Raw genomic sequence first — 16,496 nt, forward strand, 5'->3', positions numbered from 1 at the left:
GGGGAGCTTCTATTTGATAATAAAGAATTTGTGGGGGTTAAAACCAGTGGATTATTTGAGAAATTAAATGTGTTAGACTCTGTATCATTCTACGACAAAGTGAGACCAACATGGTTGCAGATTTATTTTCCCCCTTTTGTTTTAATTTTGAATTGGTTGTGTTGATTTTTGTGAAATATAGACATTGAAGAGGATCAGTAAGGGGACAAGTGTGTGTGTGTGTGTGTGTGCGTACGGGTGTATACGTCAGTGTGTATTAGTTATCTAGCATGTTGTGGCCACTGCAGCATGGCTTTGTGAGTCCCTTGGGGGGAAAATTCCCCTGAAGTCTTTTCTAAATTTGATTTTTTGAAAGAAAACTAGGTGGATGTTAGTCCTGTTGCCCTCACGATAGTGTAGACCAAGTGTTGACCCAAGAACAAATTTTGCTTAACCCTATCCGTACGCCCTGAGGTAATTTTGTACCCCCGGGGTTGTATTTTTCACTTTTTAGAATACTTCTAGTACGAAGATCTCTTTGAAACTTTCAGTATTTCTCAAAAAAACGTTTTGATAGACTGCTATGCAAAGCGTACGGATCGGATAAACGAGTAAATTTCCTCTTTGGAAAATGGTGGCACAGATGTGGCAGTTATGATTAAATGGATATAAAAAGTGTCAAGCCAAAAAATGAAAATTGTAAAAAATTTGTTCACTGGCTAGAATAATGCCGGTTTCTTTGATTTTATTATTTTGACGAGCGCCTGATTTCGCCACGATGCCTCACATAGGAGTTTGAGTATACTTCTATGTTGGGTGTAGTAAGCTGCTAATTCTTTAGTCTGGGTTTACGTACAAGTTCAGTGTAGTCAATATTGAGTTGGAACGCCAAAGTCTGATAGCTGTTATAAGTTTAGTATAGTTAGTTGTGATGTATAGTTAGTTTGAGTGTACCTGCAAGTTTAGTCTTGTGAGCTCTGATGCTATAGGAAGTAGTATTGTGAGCTGTGATTCTATAGTGTGAGTGTACCTACAAGTTCATTCTAGTGAACTGTGATGCCATAGTCAGAGAGTGTACCTACAAGTTCAGTATAGTGACCTGTGATGTCATAGTCAGAGGGTGTACCGACAAGTTCATTCTAGTGAGCAGCAGTGCCATAGTCAGAGAGTGTACCTACAAGTTCAGTATAGTGAACTGTGGTGCCATAGAGTAACCCCCGGGGCAGTGCCACTGACTGAAGTGTCTTTAGGCCATTTCCGAAGGGGGGGGGGGGGGATATTAACCATGTTCTTATGCACAGTAGAATTGTAAATGGGCTGATTCATCAATGTCACGCTCCTAACTGTGCCTGAACTGCAACAGGGAACTGCTGCTTTTTTTCCCCTAATCCTTACTATCGTCATTTCCCTCTACTTCTTTTGTATGTTTGTCACTCTCTTGTGACCCGCTATTTCCGGGGTGCCTTGAAAGTCGATGCAGACTTCTGCTGTTGAGGTTAAAGAGGTGAGCAGAGTAAGTCTGATTCCCTGTAAAGGCTTCTCTGTTGACATCCACCCCCCGGCGCTCATATGACCTTATGCAGTTACGAGCACCCTAGAACCTCTACTAAAACTAAACTAAGAATAGTCAGAGTGTACTTTCAAGTTCAGTTTAGTGACCTGTGATGTCATAATGTGAATGTACCGACAAGTTCATTCTAGTGACCTGTGATGCTATAGTGTGAGTGTACCTACAAGTTCAATGTATGACCTGTGATGCTATAGTGTGAGTGTACCTACAAGTTATATGTCCTGAGCTGTGATGCGGCTGTTTGTCAATGTCATATAGTGAGAATATTTGCTCTTTTTTTTTTGGAATGTTAGCGATGTAACCTCTGAGAACAGGTCGCACCCTTTATGTGTATTTTTACTGTGCACATATATACGTATTACGATAGGTACTGAATTATTCCTCTGTATTGTACAGTACAGCTTTCTAGGAGCCTGGCATTGTTAAGTCTTTAATTTTATTAAGAAAACTACATATTGTTTTTTTGGAAACTGTCATAGATTTTACTGTACAAGTAATATTGTCACTATCAAGAAGAATGAGTAATTACAACTATTTTTTTCTAATTGTACTAAACAATGTGAAATAGAGTCAGAGATTCACAAGTAATATTGTCACTATCAAGAAGAATGAGTAATTACAACTATTTTTTTTCTAATTGTATTAAACTATGTGAAACAGAGTTAATCTTTTTTTTTTTAATGTCAGGGACACGTGTGGTATGTGAACTGAGTTTTCTACAGGTCTGCTTAGCACGTACTTTGACTTTGTTTTCTGGTCATCGAGGCAATGTCTCAGATGATGACTCACTCTTTATGCCTGTTGATACTTCCAATTGTCCACAGATCTGTACATTTTTCGCAGATTTTTCTACAGTGCCAAGGCTTTTGAACACAAATGTTTTATTGTTGTTTTGTTTTTTTCCCCCTTCCTCTTCTCTCTGACACTTTCCTCTGTCTGGTCCTCGCCCCCCCTCCCCTCCCTCCCTCCCCCTCTCCTCTCTCTCTCCTCCTTTTCCTAGTTTATGAACGTGAAAAAGCAGATAACTAGCCTACCCACCTCGTTATACGGTAAAAATGCGTCCCCGTTGCCCCTGGAAGACGACGGATGGAAGCCAAGATACGAGAAGGTGTGCATACAAACAACGTTCCCCCTCGCACACACGCCAAGGAGGGTGTTCTCTCTTGCGTCTCACCCTCACAATTCAGTTTTTAGTTGGTGTGAAGTTTTTTCTAGCAGCCGTGTATATCGCAGAGCTTTTTTTTGTGTGTGCGGACATTTTTTTTTTGCGTCTTCGTGCCTTCTTCATAACATTGGATGGTCCTGTCCTGCTGGCAAAGAACTTACGGTCTTGTAGCATTTTGTTCCTATAGTTGCTTTTTAACTTTATTTATTAATTTGTTTGGTTTTTTTAATTTGAGGGAGGCGTTTAGTTGAGCTGCATGGCACTTTTCAGTTTTGCTTCAGTAGCAGTCAAATGTCGTGCTGGTGGTCGAAAGGAGGTTTGTTTCACTGAAAAGGAAAATTTGGTAAACGCTGTCGAAAGCCTGTTTTCTGTTCTGAGTAGTTCTGTGCTGTGGGTATGGACGACCCTTGCAGAAAGAGAAGGGAACACAGGCTTCTTATTTTTTTTCAGTGGTTGAAAAGCACAAAACAGTTGTTGTGATGTTTTCAACAAAGTTGACAAAGTTAGTCTTGTAGAATTTTTCTGTTTTCTCTTTTTCCTTTTCAGTGATGGCCTCAATTGGACATGACGCATGTCTAGTTATCGGCCCAGTGGATCATTTTTCTAAATTTTTTTCTAAAAGATGTTCTGTTTTTGAAATCATGCTTTCACGTCTTTTGCAATAAGTACTGAATATCTCATCATAGAGCTCCTTCCCTTTTTTTTTAACGTGTGGCAGTTTGAAGGCCTTCAGTCATCAAGGTTTGAGATTGTTGACATTTGGGCAAAGTGGTGGGATAGCATCGTCAAGCATCTTGCACGCGTAGAGTGACAGGGTTTTAAACTCCATGACGCATAGTTTCCAGAAAATGGTAGGGCTGGGCAATGAGTCGCTTTAGCAAAATCCGAATACTATGTTAGTGCACCTCTTCGGCAAATAATATGATATGAACCGCTTCGGCAAATGGGTTAGAACCACTTCGACAAACGGGTTAGCATCACTTCAACACATGGGTGCACCCACTTCGGCAAACGGGTCAGGAAAGAGAGTTGAGAGTCTGAATTCGGGTAATGTTTCATTGAGAATTATCCGGTTATCCTTATAGATTATCCGGACTTTGCCCACCTCCAGATAATGGGAGTCAGAGATTCACTCTCTTGTTACGGCTAAAATGTTTTGACGCCGTACTTGTTAAACGTCAAACTGAAAGAAGAAAAAATGCCTCCAAACTTTTGCTACAGCGTGCAGGACATCCGTGTCATTAACGTGTAGGGTCATTCCAGGAAGGGAAACGGAAGTGATGCTCGCCTTGTAGAGATGATAACTAGCTGAGGAAAAAAAAAAGCAATCACAGCAATGATATAGAGTCATTTTGCCTCTTTTTTTTTTTGGTTAGAGGCATCATTCCTTTACTAGATTTTAAAAGAAAGAATGGAACTATCACTGCTTAGAGTTTTATTTAGTAAGTTATTATTCTTGCGTTATTTGTGTCAGTGTAGTAGTTTCAGCTTCCTTGAAATGGCCTTGTAGGTGTAATTGACTCAGTTCTCGCAAAAAGTGAAGTCAGAAATGTTGTCTTTCTGAGGGTATGGTATGTTGCCAGAAAGGATTTGTTGATGGAGGTGGGTGTTGAGTCAGGTCAGGTCAGGCAGCTCGGATGTCTTTTTGAGTTTGAGAGAGGACTTTGGCAGCAAAGACAAGGTTATATTGTGTTTTTGTTTATAATCATTTTATTTTTTTGTGTCTTGAGCTTGATTTTGGCTGTACACGCATCTAGATACCTAACCAACCCCTGTATGGAACTACTGTACCCGCAGATTTTTAGTCTGTTCGTTTTTCTTACAAAATAACACACCACCCCTCCCCCCCCCCTCCATCCATATGTAGCACAACAATTTGTTTGACTAGAATTGTAGTCTGCTTTGACTATGAATGTGTGTTGGCACCTTGTCGTCCGTTTGTTGTGTGGTTGTGGCTGTAACAGGTAATTGTGGGAGACTACCCCTTGCATTGGGCAGTGCTTGACAGGATGTACACATGTATGGATGTACACTTGTATGGATGTACACATGTATCTGTAGATATATTGCCGTTCTCACCATTATGTTGCGGCTGGCATGTGTGTGCACGTGTGTGTGTGCGTTTGTCATGAATGTGTACGTGTGTATGTGTGTGTGTGTGTTTGGCATGTATGTGTGTGTGTGTGTTAGGCATGTATGTGTGTGTTTGGCATGTGTGGTGATGTCTTGCACAATGTGCCACTGTGTTGGACTGGGATTTGGTGGGGATGAAATGTCTTTAGGCCATTCCCAAAGGGGGGGACATTTCTCGTTCTAAATGCACAGTAGAATTGTAAATGGGCTGATCCAACAATGTCACGCTCCATAACTATTCCTGAACTACAACAGGGAACTGCTGCCTTTTCCTTTCCTAATCCTTACATTGTCATTTTCCTCTACTTCTTTTGCATGTTTGTCACATTATTGTGACCCGCTATTTCCGGGGTGCCTTGATAGTCAAAGCAGACTTTGTGCTGTTGAGGCTAGAGAGGTGAGCAGAGTAAGTCTGATTCCCTGTAAGGACTTCTCTGTTGACGCCCACCCCTTGGTGCTCATATGTCCTTATGCAGTCGCGAGCGCCGTAAAACCTTACTAAAAGTTAAAAACTAAAAGACTTCAGCTGATGGTTGAGAGATGTGGTTGTTTGGTCTTTCTTCTTTATGATTCTTCTGTCTCCATCAGTTTCTATCTGTTTCCTTTATCTGTTTCCATCTATTTCTACCTGTTTCCATCTGTTTCCATCTGTTTCTAACTGTCTCCATCAGTTTCTGTCCGTCTCCATCTGTTTCCATCTATTTTGCCATTGCCAAAACTAATTATATGACCCGCCTCTTTATTTTTCTTCCGACATAAACAATTTCAAGAAAAGAGCTATAATTTTGTGACTTCTAAAATGATTGTGAGTTACCTCGAGTCTCACATAATACACATGTATACTCAGTGTAGGAAATGTGAGTTGACACAAGTGAGAATGTGGTGAAACAAGTGAGAATGTGGTCTTGTTGTGTGTGGACAAGTGAGAGTGTGATCTTATTGTGTGAAAGTGTTGGAAGTGTCTGGTTGTTGGAGCTTTGCGCAACTAACACTGCGCTCATATTATGACCTTATGTAGTTGCGAGCGCCATAAAACTCTTACTAAAACAAATAATAACACTGTTTGATACATATAAAGCATACACTAATAAAGAATATTTTAACTTTTAGTTTTCTTTTTATGAAGATAGTTGTACTTCTTCAGTTGTATAGTACCGATCACTTTGTACCGTGTTACGTAAAAATTAAATTCCTATATTCGTAGTCTCTTATTGACTACAAGTAAAGAGGGAAAGCTGTGCAATTGTGTAAACGGATCTGGTTGAGCCATTATCTTGCACTTTGCAAGTGTAGAGGGTGTGTGGAGGCTGTACTTTTGTAATGTGTGTGTGTGTGAACGTGTGTGTGTGTGTGTGTGTGTGTGTGTGTGTGTGTGTGTTTGTTTTGGGGAGAGAGAATGATTATACACCTTTTTAAAAAAAAAAAAATACACCCATCAGGAAGTTTTAATTTAGATTAGGGATGCATTTTTTTAAAGATGTTAACTATTTTTGCACATATTTTATTATTTAATTCCATTTTTCTTCTGTTGTGAAGGATGAGTTGGGGTACGGGAGGAGGGGGGGGGGGTAAAGGACTTAAATCACAGTGGTGGGGAAGGTAATGCAGTATTGAAATGAGATTTTAGTTCCTGGCCGATTAGACTACTATATTATACAGCGATGCCTAATTAGTTTTTTGGCTTTCCATACCACTCACAGCAAAGCAACTAACATTTAATTAAGAAACCCAAAATTTTATATTATTCTTTGTCTATTAAAAAAAAATTTCCTGTGCTTTTTTCTAATGTCATAATTTTTTAAAGTCTAATAATGGGCGTGATAGTTTTAGATCTGTCTATTGCTTGTTGCGTGATAGTTTTAGATCTGTCTATTGCTTGTTGAGGCCTCTGTGCGTTGACTTTTATAATTTTTTGGCCTACCTTTTCGATAGTCATTGGATACTTGAAGTGTAGTTAGTTGAGATTGTGCCAAAACATTTTCACCGATTTATTTTTGGAGCCGGTTTTTATAGTTAGCTTAAGGAATATTTCCTTGGGTCATTTTCTGTTCTATTTTGGTACACAATATTATGATAACTTTGTACAATTTTATCTATCTATTTGGTTTAATTTGTATCTCCTCATAAAAATTATTTCGGTTTATCTCTTAGATTCTGTGTAAAATTTCTTGTTGACAGTGGATGGTTGACGGGTGTTCTAATGTAGTTTGCTCCTTCTTTCCTATCAAACATCTATTGTCCTTATCTCCCCTTCTTCTTTTTTATGCTTGTTACTCTCTTGTAACACCTCTAATCTTCTGGCGCTCATTTGACCTTATGCAGTTGTGAGCGCCGTAAAACCTCTACTAGAACTAAACTATCTCTCTTCCCTCTTTCTTTTGTTACTCTCTAGTAACTAGGGCTGGGCGCAATGAGTCGCTTTAACAAAATCCGGATAATATGTTAGTGCACCCCTTCGGCAAATATTATGCTCTGAACCGCTTCGACAAATGGGTTAGCATCACTTCAGCAAATGGGTGCACCCACTTCGGCAAATGGGGCTCAGGAAAGAGAGTTACGAGTCTGAACTCGGAAGATGTTTCATTGAGAATGATCCGGTTATCTTTACAGATTATCCGGATTTTGCCCACCTCTACTAGTAACGCCTCACGTCTCTGGCTCCTCTTTGACCCATTTTGTGTTGCAGGTGCAGTGAAACTTACAAAAACTAAAATTGAAATTTGGGTCTCCTAATTAAAAAACTTGTAGTGGGATGTGTATTGGATTCTGCGTGCAGTCCCATCTTGACAGTTTGTTGATTGGAGCAATTATTTGACCTTTGTTTTGTGCAGATACGTACATTGTTCTTGAGCCTTAAACAATGTAACAACTTTGACATGATGATTTCGAGTATTTGGAGGGTGCCGTAGGTCTATACCATTTCTTTTCTTTTTTCCCCCCTCTATTGTTTCTGTCTGCATTTCTTACTCTTTCCATGCACTAAATGACCTTTATTGTGTCTATGTCCTTTTTGCTCATAAAAACAGACACACTTGATGATGTGTATTGAAACGTTAAACGCGTGTTGAACTAAGACTTCGATTTTGTTTTTTCTTTGTGCAAAACGCTACCATTTTTTTGGGTTTTTTTGTTTTGCGAAAGTTACTTTTGCTGTTGATTTGTAATGAGATTTTGTTTGTCTCCTTCCCTCCATAGTATTTACAAAAAGGTTTGTAAGTGTCCAGCAACAAGGACATTTTATCCCCCTCCCCTGGGGAATTTATTTTGAATTATAACTCCTTTCTTTTACATAGTATGCCTTCTCAGGTAATTTTGATCTTGTAATCAATGTCACTTAACAGATCATCACTACCAGCGTCCTTTTTGTTTTAAAGTGTAGATCTTTCCTTTTAGGAGGAGATTATTTATTCAGCAAACAGCTTTATTTACTAATGATGGATCACACCGCAAGCTTGATTTCAGCAAGTTGTCGCCACTTTCGGCACTGTGATGGAGTTTTTTTCGCATTTTTATTATTTATTTTTTTTGGTATCTTTTTGTGTGTACCCAATTCTATTCCAATGATACTAGTATCTGTTTAGTAAACGGTGGCTTGTTTTTGTTGTAGCTTTTTGATACACTCATATTGTAAATATAACATGTGTGTGGGTGGGTGAAGGGTGCCGCTGGCAGGTTCCACTTTTTGTCTTTCTCTCTGTTGTTTGTGTTTCTGTCATGTTTTTGTACCCTTGTTCAGTTTCTTTAAAAGACAAGGAGAGTTTTCTCTATAACCAAACAAATATACACACCAATGAAACCAAACTTCTCCTAAAAGTAGGGCAATGCCCACTTTTGGTGTAGGTCAAGATTTCTGGAAACCCCTGAAATCTGGGTTAGCCCGCTTGTCCTTAGAAGCGATCATTTTGACCTGCAGCTGGACATGTACACTTGTAATTGAAGTAAATTTGTATGGAGACATTCATATTTCTTATGTTTGTGGGTACTGTGGCGTTGTGTGCTCCTTCTCTCCTACCAAGAATGTGCCGTCCCTATCTCTCTCTCCTCCTTTTCTTTTTTTCTTTGTTTGCTACTCTCTACTAAAATCTCTAAATCTTCTCTGAATAAGTGGGTGGCTGGCGGGTGCTCTGGTGTGGTCTGCTCCTTCTTTCCTATCAAACATGTATGATCCTTATCTCCCCTCCAGTGGGTGGTTGGCGGGTGCTGCTCTGGTTTGGTGTGCTTCTTCTTTCCTATCAAACATCTATTGTCTTTATCCCCCCTCCTTCTATTTTATGTTTGTTACTCTCTTGTAACACCTCTAATCTTGGCCACTTATATGACCTTATTGTGTTGCAAGTGCCGTAAAACTCTTACTAAACATTATCTCCCCTCCTTCTATTTGTGTATGTTACTCTCTTGTTACACCTCTGATATTCGGCACTTATATGACTGATTTGCATCGCAAGTGCCGTAAAGAACAGTAGAGCGGGCTCTCGTGGCCTAGAGGTTAAGGTGTTCGCCTCTCATTCAAATTGCCCAGGTTAGAATCCGTGTAGACATGGAAACATTTTCTTCTCTTAAATGGTCTCCTTTCACCTCCTTTCCTGATATCTAGCAATGTTCTGTTGTCTGCTTTTTTTTCCCACTGTCTACCCCACCTCCTCACCTCCTTTGCCCCCTCCTCTGGGCTCCTGACTCTTTTTGCAGCCTTTCTACTTCTACCCCTTGGCTCCTTCTTACTGCAGTCTTTCAGCCACACCCCTGATCTTCTGGTAGGAAAGATCTACACCTAACCTTCTCGGACAAGGGCGAAAAATCTCAGAGGTCCCGTGTCCAAGTTTCACACATTTAAGATTCCATGGTGGTCTAAAATCGATAAGAGTAGGCTTCAGTGGCCACCCGGGCTAAATTCAAAATTTGCTACCAACTGAAAAATGTTTAATGTGTCCCGCGTGCTCATATGTCCTTATGCAGTTGCAAGCGCAGTAAAACACTTACCACGAAAAAAAAAAAATTTAAACCCACGAGTGTTACTCTGTATGGACTGAACTTTGACCCCATGTGTCCTGTTTATATTTATAGAGTATCTAAAATCTGTCTACTGGGATATTGGGTCCCTTTCAGCCCAGTAGGTTCGAAGCAGGTCACTTCATAAATGATACAAATTGTATTGATTGAAGCTTAAAATATCCACAGTTGCATTTTTTTTTCCTTCTGTACTGACCGAACTTTGACCCTCGTGAATTTTTTGGAACAGTTCTGAAATTTCCTTTTATCCATCTGTCTGTCTTGTTTCTTTTTGTCATCATATAAATAACCATTATCTTGTCCATTTTAGTAATGTTTGCATTTTTGTCTCCATTATTAAAGCTGTTACTCTTCGTCTTTCGTAATATTCTATTTCCTTTCGTTATGTTAGTAATCTCCATCGAGGACTTCGACTTATCTAACTTACAGACCCGAGGGATGGATTCGACTGCCACCATGTCTTATTGTCCTTTCTTTCCGGTTTATTTTCGACAATAATCACAATGATCAATGCTTTGCCTCGTTTATTAAGTTACATAATATGTGAACGATGTCATGGGATATGTCTATCTGTTTCTATTCTCTCGCCCTTTTCTTCACGCTTATACTAAATTGGCAGCTCTTTGAGACCTCGGTGCTTTCTTGTTGTATCTCCACTTTTTTTTTTTTTTTTTTTTTTAAAACAGTGAAAACAGTGAAAACAGTTCATAACAAAGAGTGAGCTTAACAAACATGTCACATTTTCAATGTTTAAAAAAAAAATGGAGATAAGACAAGAAAGCACTGAGGTAACGACTTCGCCGATCGTCTTTTGTTACTCTATAAGTTTCTTTGGCGCTGACTCACCTTTTGGGAACATGTATTTTTATTTGAATCTGTCAAATTTATTGTTGTAATATCCCTTGCTTTTTAACAATTTTTCCAACCAGTATGTATGTATGTATACGGTGTTCTGTGTTGTCCACATTGTAGACACACGTCTGTGCTCTTTCCAGCTCTCTCCATCATTGTGTGTCGATGTGCTTCTCTTTACTCAAACAAACAAACAAACAAACAAACATAACCCTTCCAGCTGTGACCATCACTATGTCGATGTGCTTCTCTTTACTCAAACAAACAAACAAACAAACAAACATAACCCTTCCAGCTGTGACCATCACTATGTCGATGTGCTTCTCTTTACTCAAACAAACAAACAAACAAACAAACAAACAAACAAACAAACAAACAAACAAACAAACATAACCCTTCCAGCTGTGACCATCACTATGTCGATGTGCTTCTCTTTACTCAAACAAACAAACAAACAAACAAACAAACAAACATAACCCTTCCAGCTGTGACCATCACTATGTCGATGTGCTTCTCTTTACTCAAACAAACAAACCAACAAACGATACCCTTCCAGCTTAGATGTTGTGTGTCTTCACTGGCCTCCAATGTACGCCACACCTCGTTGCTTTGTATTGGGTTTTGTTGCTGGGTTTGGCTGGGTTTTTGGGTTGTTTGGTTTTGATTTCATTGTGACCAAGATAGAGTTTCATCATTTGGAGCCAAACTTACTTTACTTTTACTTTTCCGATTCAGCCGCCATTTGAGTTCTTCTAGCCCTTCGGCCTGTCGATATGGCAGAGAATTAGTTTGGAACAAAAGGAATTCGAAAAAACAACAACCCTGCCGTGTCACAGTTGTTTTGAGGACATTCTCCATGCGGTGTTTATGTTAGTTGTATTTTTCTACTTTGTAATTTCGGCCCCCATTCACACTAGGAGAGTTTTGCACCTTGCATGTCAAGGCAGCCTTCCCACTCTCCCTTCTCCCAGTCACTGTTATGACATTTGTACTGGCTTCCAGTTTCAAACCATGGCCAAAGATTTTAAAACTCTGGATAACGGCAGGATGAACGTTAACGTTTTGTTGGGGTTTTTTGTCCCTTTCCACTTTTTGTGCTATAATGTTGAGATCTTTTCGTTGCTTTATATATTATAAAGACGACAGGGGAAAAACGAAGGTAGTCATTAATTGAAAATCGTGAGGGTACCAATTTTGAAGGCTTGCTGACTCATAACCTATATTTCTGTTCAACTGTTGGTTGATTATATATTGTTGTTAGATTTCCCATTCAATAACCCTCAACAATAAGCCGCCAGTCAAACAAATATGAAGTTACGAGTCCACAAGATTTTAAAATTGACACCCTCACAATTTCCAGTTTGTGACCACCGTTGTTTTTCCCCTGTGCTCTTCATATATATATATTTGTGAAGAGGATGGGGACTTATGCATTTGCGAGCGCCGTTAAACTCTTACGAAAACAACAAAGCTGGGGAGGGAAAGAGGGGGGGGGGGGGGGGAGCACATGTCTATGTTTCGAATGCTATAGAGGTTTGACTCGTATTGTCTTCAGCTTGGTCTTTTCTTTTTTTTGGTTGCATCCTTCTGTATGACTGCATTGATGATACACGTGCTGCTTCATCCTTGAACTAATCTCATGTTATCGTGATTATTATTTGTATTTATATTGTTGCTGTCAGATCCAGACCACCTATCTCCATAATAGAGAGAGAGAGAGAGAGAGATCTCCGTAATTATGTGGTCTATATAAAATATTCAAATGGAGATAAATGGTCTGGATATGGTAACAACTAACCATAATGTGTGATATCAGATGCTTTTTGTCATTTATTTAGAAAGAAAAAGAAAACAGTATTATTAGCTCCTAGCGTACTTACTTGCCCCTGTAAAATTAGATTAGACATTGAAAACTTTCAAACTTTTTGTGCCGTAACAATTTGCTTGTATTTGGTTATGAAGTCTGGTTGTGTTTTTTACACTGAAGTGATCTCAGATATTTGTTTCACCTAAAACTTACAGCTATTTTTAAAGTATTTTGTTTTTGCTTTGTCTTGTTTTTGTTATTTTAGGGGGTGAGGGGGGGGGGGGAATGAATGTACTATTATTAAAGATTTCAATATCATTTTACCTGTCCATTCATCATTTAAGCGAAGTTCAGGTTCTTTCCTCTAATTTGTATTAGCTTTACATGGAATTTATCCTTACGGAAAAGCTTGATCCATTTTCATGGAATTTCAACAGATACTTATCTTGAAGAGAAAGTTTGAGAATGCGAAGAAAGTTGTTGCCTTCGAATGAAAGTGCTTTTTGTTCATACAATACACTTTAACGCCTTGTGTCGCCTTCAGCTACTGTAGTTATATCTGGGGAGCGCGTGTAATTTGATATAACATTGCCATGTGAGTAATTCTGGTCTTTGAGATTTCAACTCATTGATTTTTTTCTTTTTTTTTCTTTTTTTTTGGGGGGGGGGAGTGTTTTCATGGTTTTCAATCAGTGTTCAAATTGTAACTTTATTTTTTTATTTACTTTTTTTTTGTATGTAACAACCTTACCCGTCAGTCTAATTTATCTTTTTCCCCCCCACACCCATTTCTTTGTGCCCCACAGCTAATGAGCGCCATTGAGCACGGGATGGTGGTCAACTCCCGCTTTGCCAAAGCTGCGGAGGGCAATGGAGAACCGGCCAACAAGAAGATCTCTGTGGAAAGAAGCGGCGGAGGCGTTTAATTGGCCCACGGGATGCACGGAGGCGTTTGATTGGCCCACAGGATATATGGAGGTGTTTGATTGGCCCACAGGATATATGATTGGCCCGCGGGATGCATGAAGGTGTTTGATTGGCCCACAGGATATATGGAGGGGTTTGATTGGCCCACAGGATATATGGAGGGGTTTGATTGGTCCATGGAATATATGGAAGGGTTTGATTCTCCACAGGAAATATGGAAGGGTTTGATTGGCCCTCGGGATATATGGACGGGTTTGATTGGCCCACGGGATACATGGAGGTGATTGATTGGTCCATAGGACGCTGTCCCCATTTCCTAGGAGGTACTTTACGTCATGAGTGGATAAGGACTGCAGGTTTCGCCTCTTCCCCCCCCCCCCCCCCCCACCCCAGCTGTACTTTTTGTTTTTTTAAGTGTATGGAAGAGACTTTTTATTTACTGTGATTTATATTTCATTATGTTAATGAGTAGTTTTTGTTTGTGGTTGTGTGTGCGTCTAACTGTACTATGTAACATGCCAATGGCCTTGTTCTTGGTCCGGAGAGCTTGAGGCAGCTGTTCTGTGCCTGGTCACTTCTAGGGTGTGTCTGATGATGACCTCTTGTGGCGGGCGACCCCCATCTCTGTTCCCTCACCGTTCATGACATAATATGCCGGCTGGAGAAACAGAAGACTTTTGTGAGGCAGCGCGGTAAAATCGGGCGCTCGTTTGAGATAACGAAATCCGAGAAACTGGCATTTTCCGCTTGTTTGGAAATCTTTATCGAATTTTTTTTTTTTTGGGCTTGACCTCTTTTATGTCCATATAAAAACATATTTCCATGAAAATTTTTCTGAAAATTTAATCATTGATTAAAGACACAAAATATGTCATTTTTCAGTTTTTGAAAACTCTTTAGCTATTGGAGTTACCAAACTTTGGCGGCCGTTTTCTCACTAATTTCACCACTGAAACAAGGTTAACTCACTTCCTTCAAATTCAGATATCTTGAGTTCTATTCAAGATAAATGGATGTGTATATTTTATTGTGAGCAAGGTAAATAAATCAGCTTTCAGATGATACAAATAAATCAGCATGCCCCAAAATTGACGAGCGCCTGATTCTACCGCATCGTGACACATTTTTCTTTCTTTGAAAAACTTTTCTGTCTTTTCCCTTCTTTGTAGATAGTAATTTATTTATTTTCCTGATTTTGTTGAGAGCATATCCCCGATGTTGACCTAGGCTCGTGCACTTCCATTATTTATTTATGCTATCTTTGCGCTAAATCTAAGAGATGTATTCCGTTCGTTTTAGAAATGAACTACACCATGTTTAACGCCGCAGTGCAACATTTTGAAGGTGTATCCTTTCTCCAGTTTACCTCTCATTTTTCTGTAGGATTTGGCCACTCGGCCACTGCTCTTTTGCCACTCAGAATGTTCAACTGTTAGAAGTGAGAAGCAGAGAGGATTGCATATTATGTGTACCACAATTGGTCGCTTTTAAGGACAAGCGGGCTGACTCAGTTTTCGGGGTTTCCAAAAATCTTGACCTACACCAAAAGTGGGCCTTGCCCTACTTATAGGAGAAGTTTGGTTTCATTGATGTGTATATTTGTTTGGTTATAGAGAAAACTCTCCTTGTCTTAAGAAACTGAACAGGGGTCCAAAAACTTTACCTTCGATTTTCTCAAAACAGCATTTCTCGGGATAGCCCCTTTGTGCTTAAAACCTTGTGCGGCCAATTTTGTTCCATTTCTTGGGTTTATAAATGGGTCTGTGTACGTAAGGTGCATTTGTTTGTCTGTTATAATATACCTCTAATGTCTCTGTTGTTTTGTCTGTGCTACAGAAAGCAAACGGTGTTGAATAATGTGGGTAGTTGGCGGGTGTACTAGTGTGGTTTGCTTCTTTTTTCCTACAAAACATCTATCGTCTTTATCTCCCCTCCTTTTTTGTGCTTGTTACTCTCTTGTAACACCTCTAATCTTCGGCACTCATACGACCTTATTGTGTTGTAAGTGCTGTAAAACTCTTAACTAAAACTAAAACTGAAGTGTTGAATACATACAGTCACATGTTCTTATTCTACCCAAAACTGGTCACTTTTATTTCCTGTACTTGACAATTTCATCTCTGGGGATTCTCTGCGTGTGTGTGTGTGAACCTTGTTATGTCGCATGACATGTGTGAACCTTGTTATGTCGCATGACATGTGTGAACCTTGTTATGTCGCATGACATGTGTGAACCTTGTTATGTCGCATGACATGACTGTCCTGTGTGAACCTTGTTATGTCGCATGACATGACTGTCCTGTGTGAACTAGAGCAACAGCTAATGGATTTCGTCAGGGCTTTTGACATTTTTGTAACGCTCGGCTCAATTTTGTGTTTGGTGGCGCTTACATATGACCAAATTGTGTAGATAGCGCTGTAAGACTGGCTGATTTATGCGTTGGATCGGCTGGTTTGTCATTCAGCCATAAAATAAATAGTATACAATGTAAAGCTCATTCCCGGGGGGGGGGGGGGGGTGATGGATGGACATTATTTCAAGGGTACTTTTGTATTTGTAACTTTTCTTTTTTAAAAGGGGGGGGGGGACATTATTTCAAGGGTACTTTTGTATTTGTAACTTTTAAAAAAGAAATATCTGTTGTTTTCTTTGAGTTCCAAGGCTGAAAGACACAGTGTTACTGATGATATATTTGTTCCCAAAATGGCATGCATCAAGTTTTTTTTTTTTTTTTGGTCAGGATATAGAATTTTGTTTATTGTTGGAACCCTCTTGCTAAATTGGCCAAGATCTGAAAAATTATCGTGTCATGATTCGTGTCCTTGGACGAGTGTCTTGATAATCCTCACGCTGCTCATGTCTTCTTCGCCTTAGTTTATGTTTTTGGGGATTTTTTTTTAATCTGTCGGGTGTGTGTGTCTGTGTGTACGTACGATACGTATGGTCCTCTGTTTGTTTATCTTTGGCCATGTGTATGGATACGTGTATGTGTTTGTTTATGTCTTTTGTATGTGTGAATACACATGCTAACTGAACTGTCCAGTCCTCTTTCTCA

At 39.5% G+C, this 16,496-nt stretch overlaps 1 protein-coding gene across 1 annotated transcript in view; it reads left to right on the forward strand.

The window, feature by feature from the left end:
• LOC101853754 (glycerol-3-phosphate dehydrogenase, mitochondrial) overlaps positions 1–13,826 on the forward strand; it is a gene marked incomplete in the record, with an annotated part of 57,515 nt that extends 43,689 nt beyond the window's left edge. Inside the window, 2 exon segments of the mRNA XM_013090375.2 lie at positions 2,550–2,657; positions 13,320–13,826. Of these exon segments, the coding sequence (XP_012945829.2) occupies positions 2,550–2,657; positions 13,320–13,439 (228 nt within the window).
• Positions 13,827–16,496: the final 2,670 nt, after the last annotated feature.

This window comes from Aplysia californica, unplaced genomic scaffold (genome assembly GCF_000002075.1).
Source record: "Aplysia californica isolate F4 #8 unplaced genomic scaffold, AplCal3.0 scaffold01245, whole genome shotgun sequence".
In the NCBI taxonomy this organism is placed as follows: Eukaryota; Metazoa; Mollusca; class Gastropoda; order Aplysiida; family Aplysiidae; genus Aplysia; species Aplysia californica.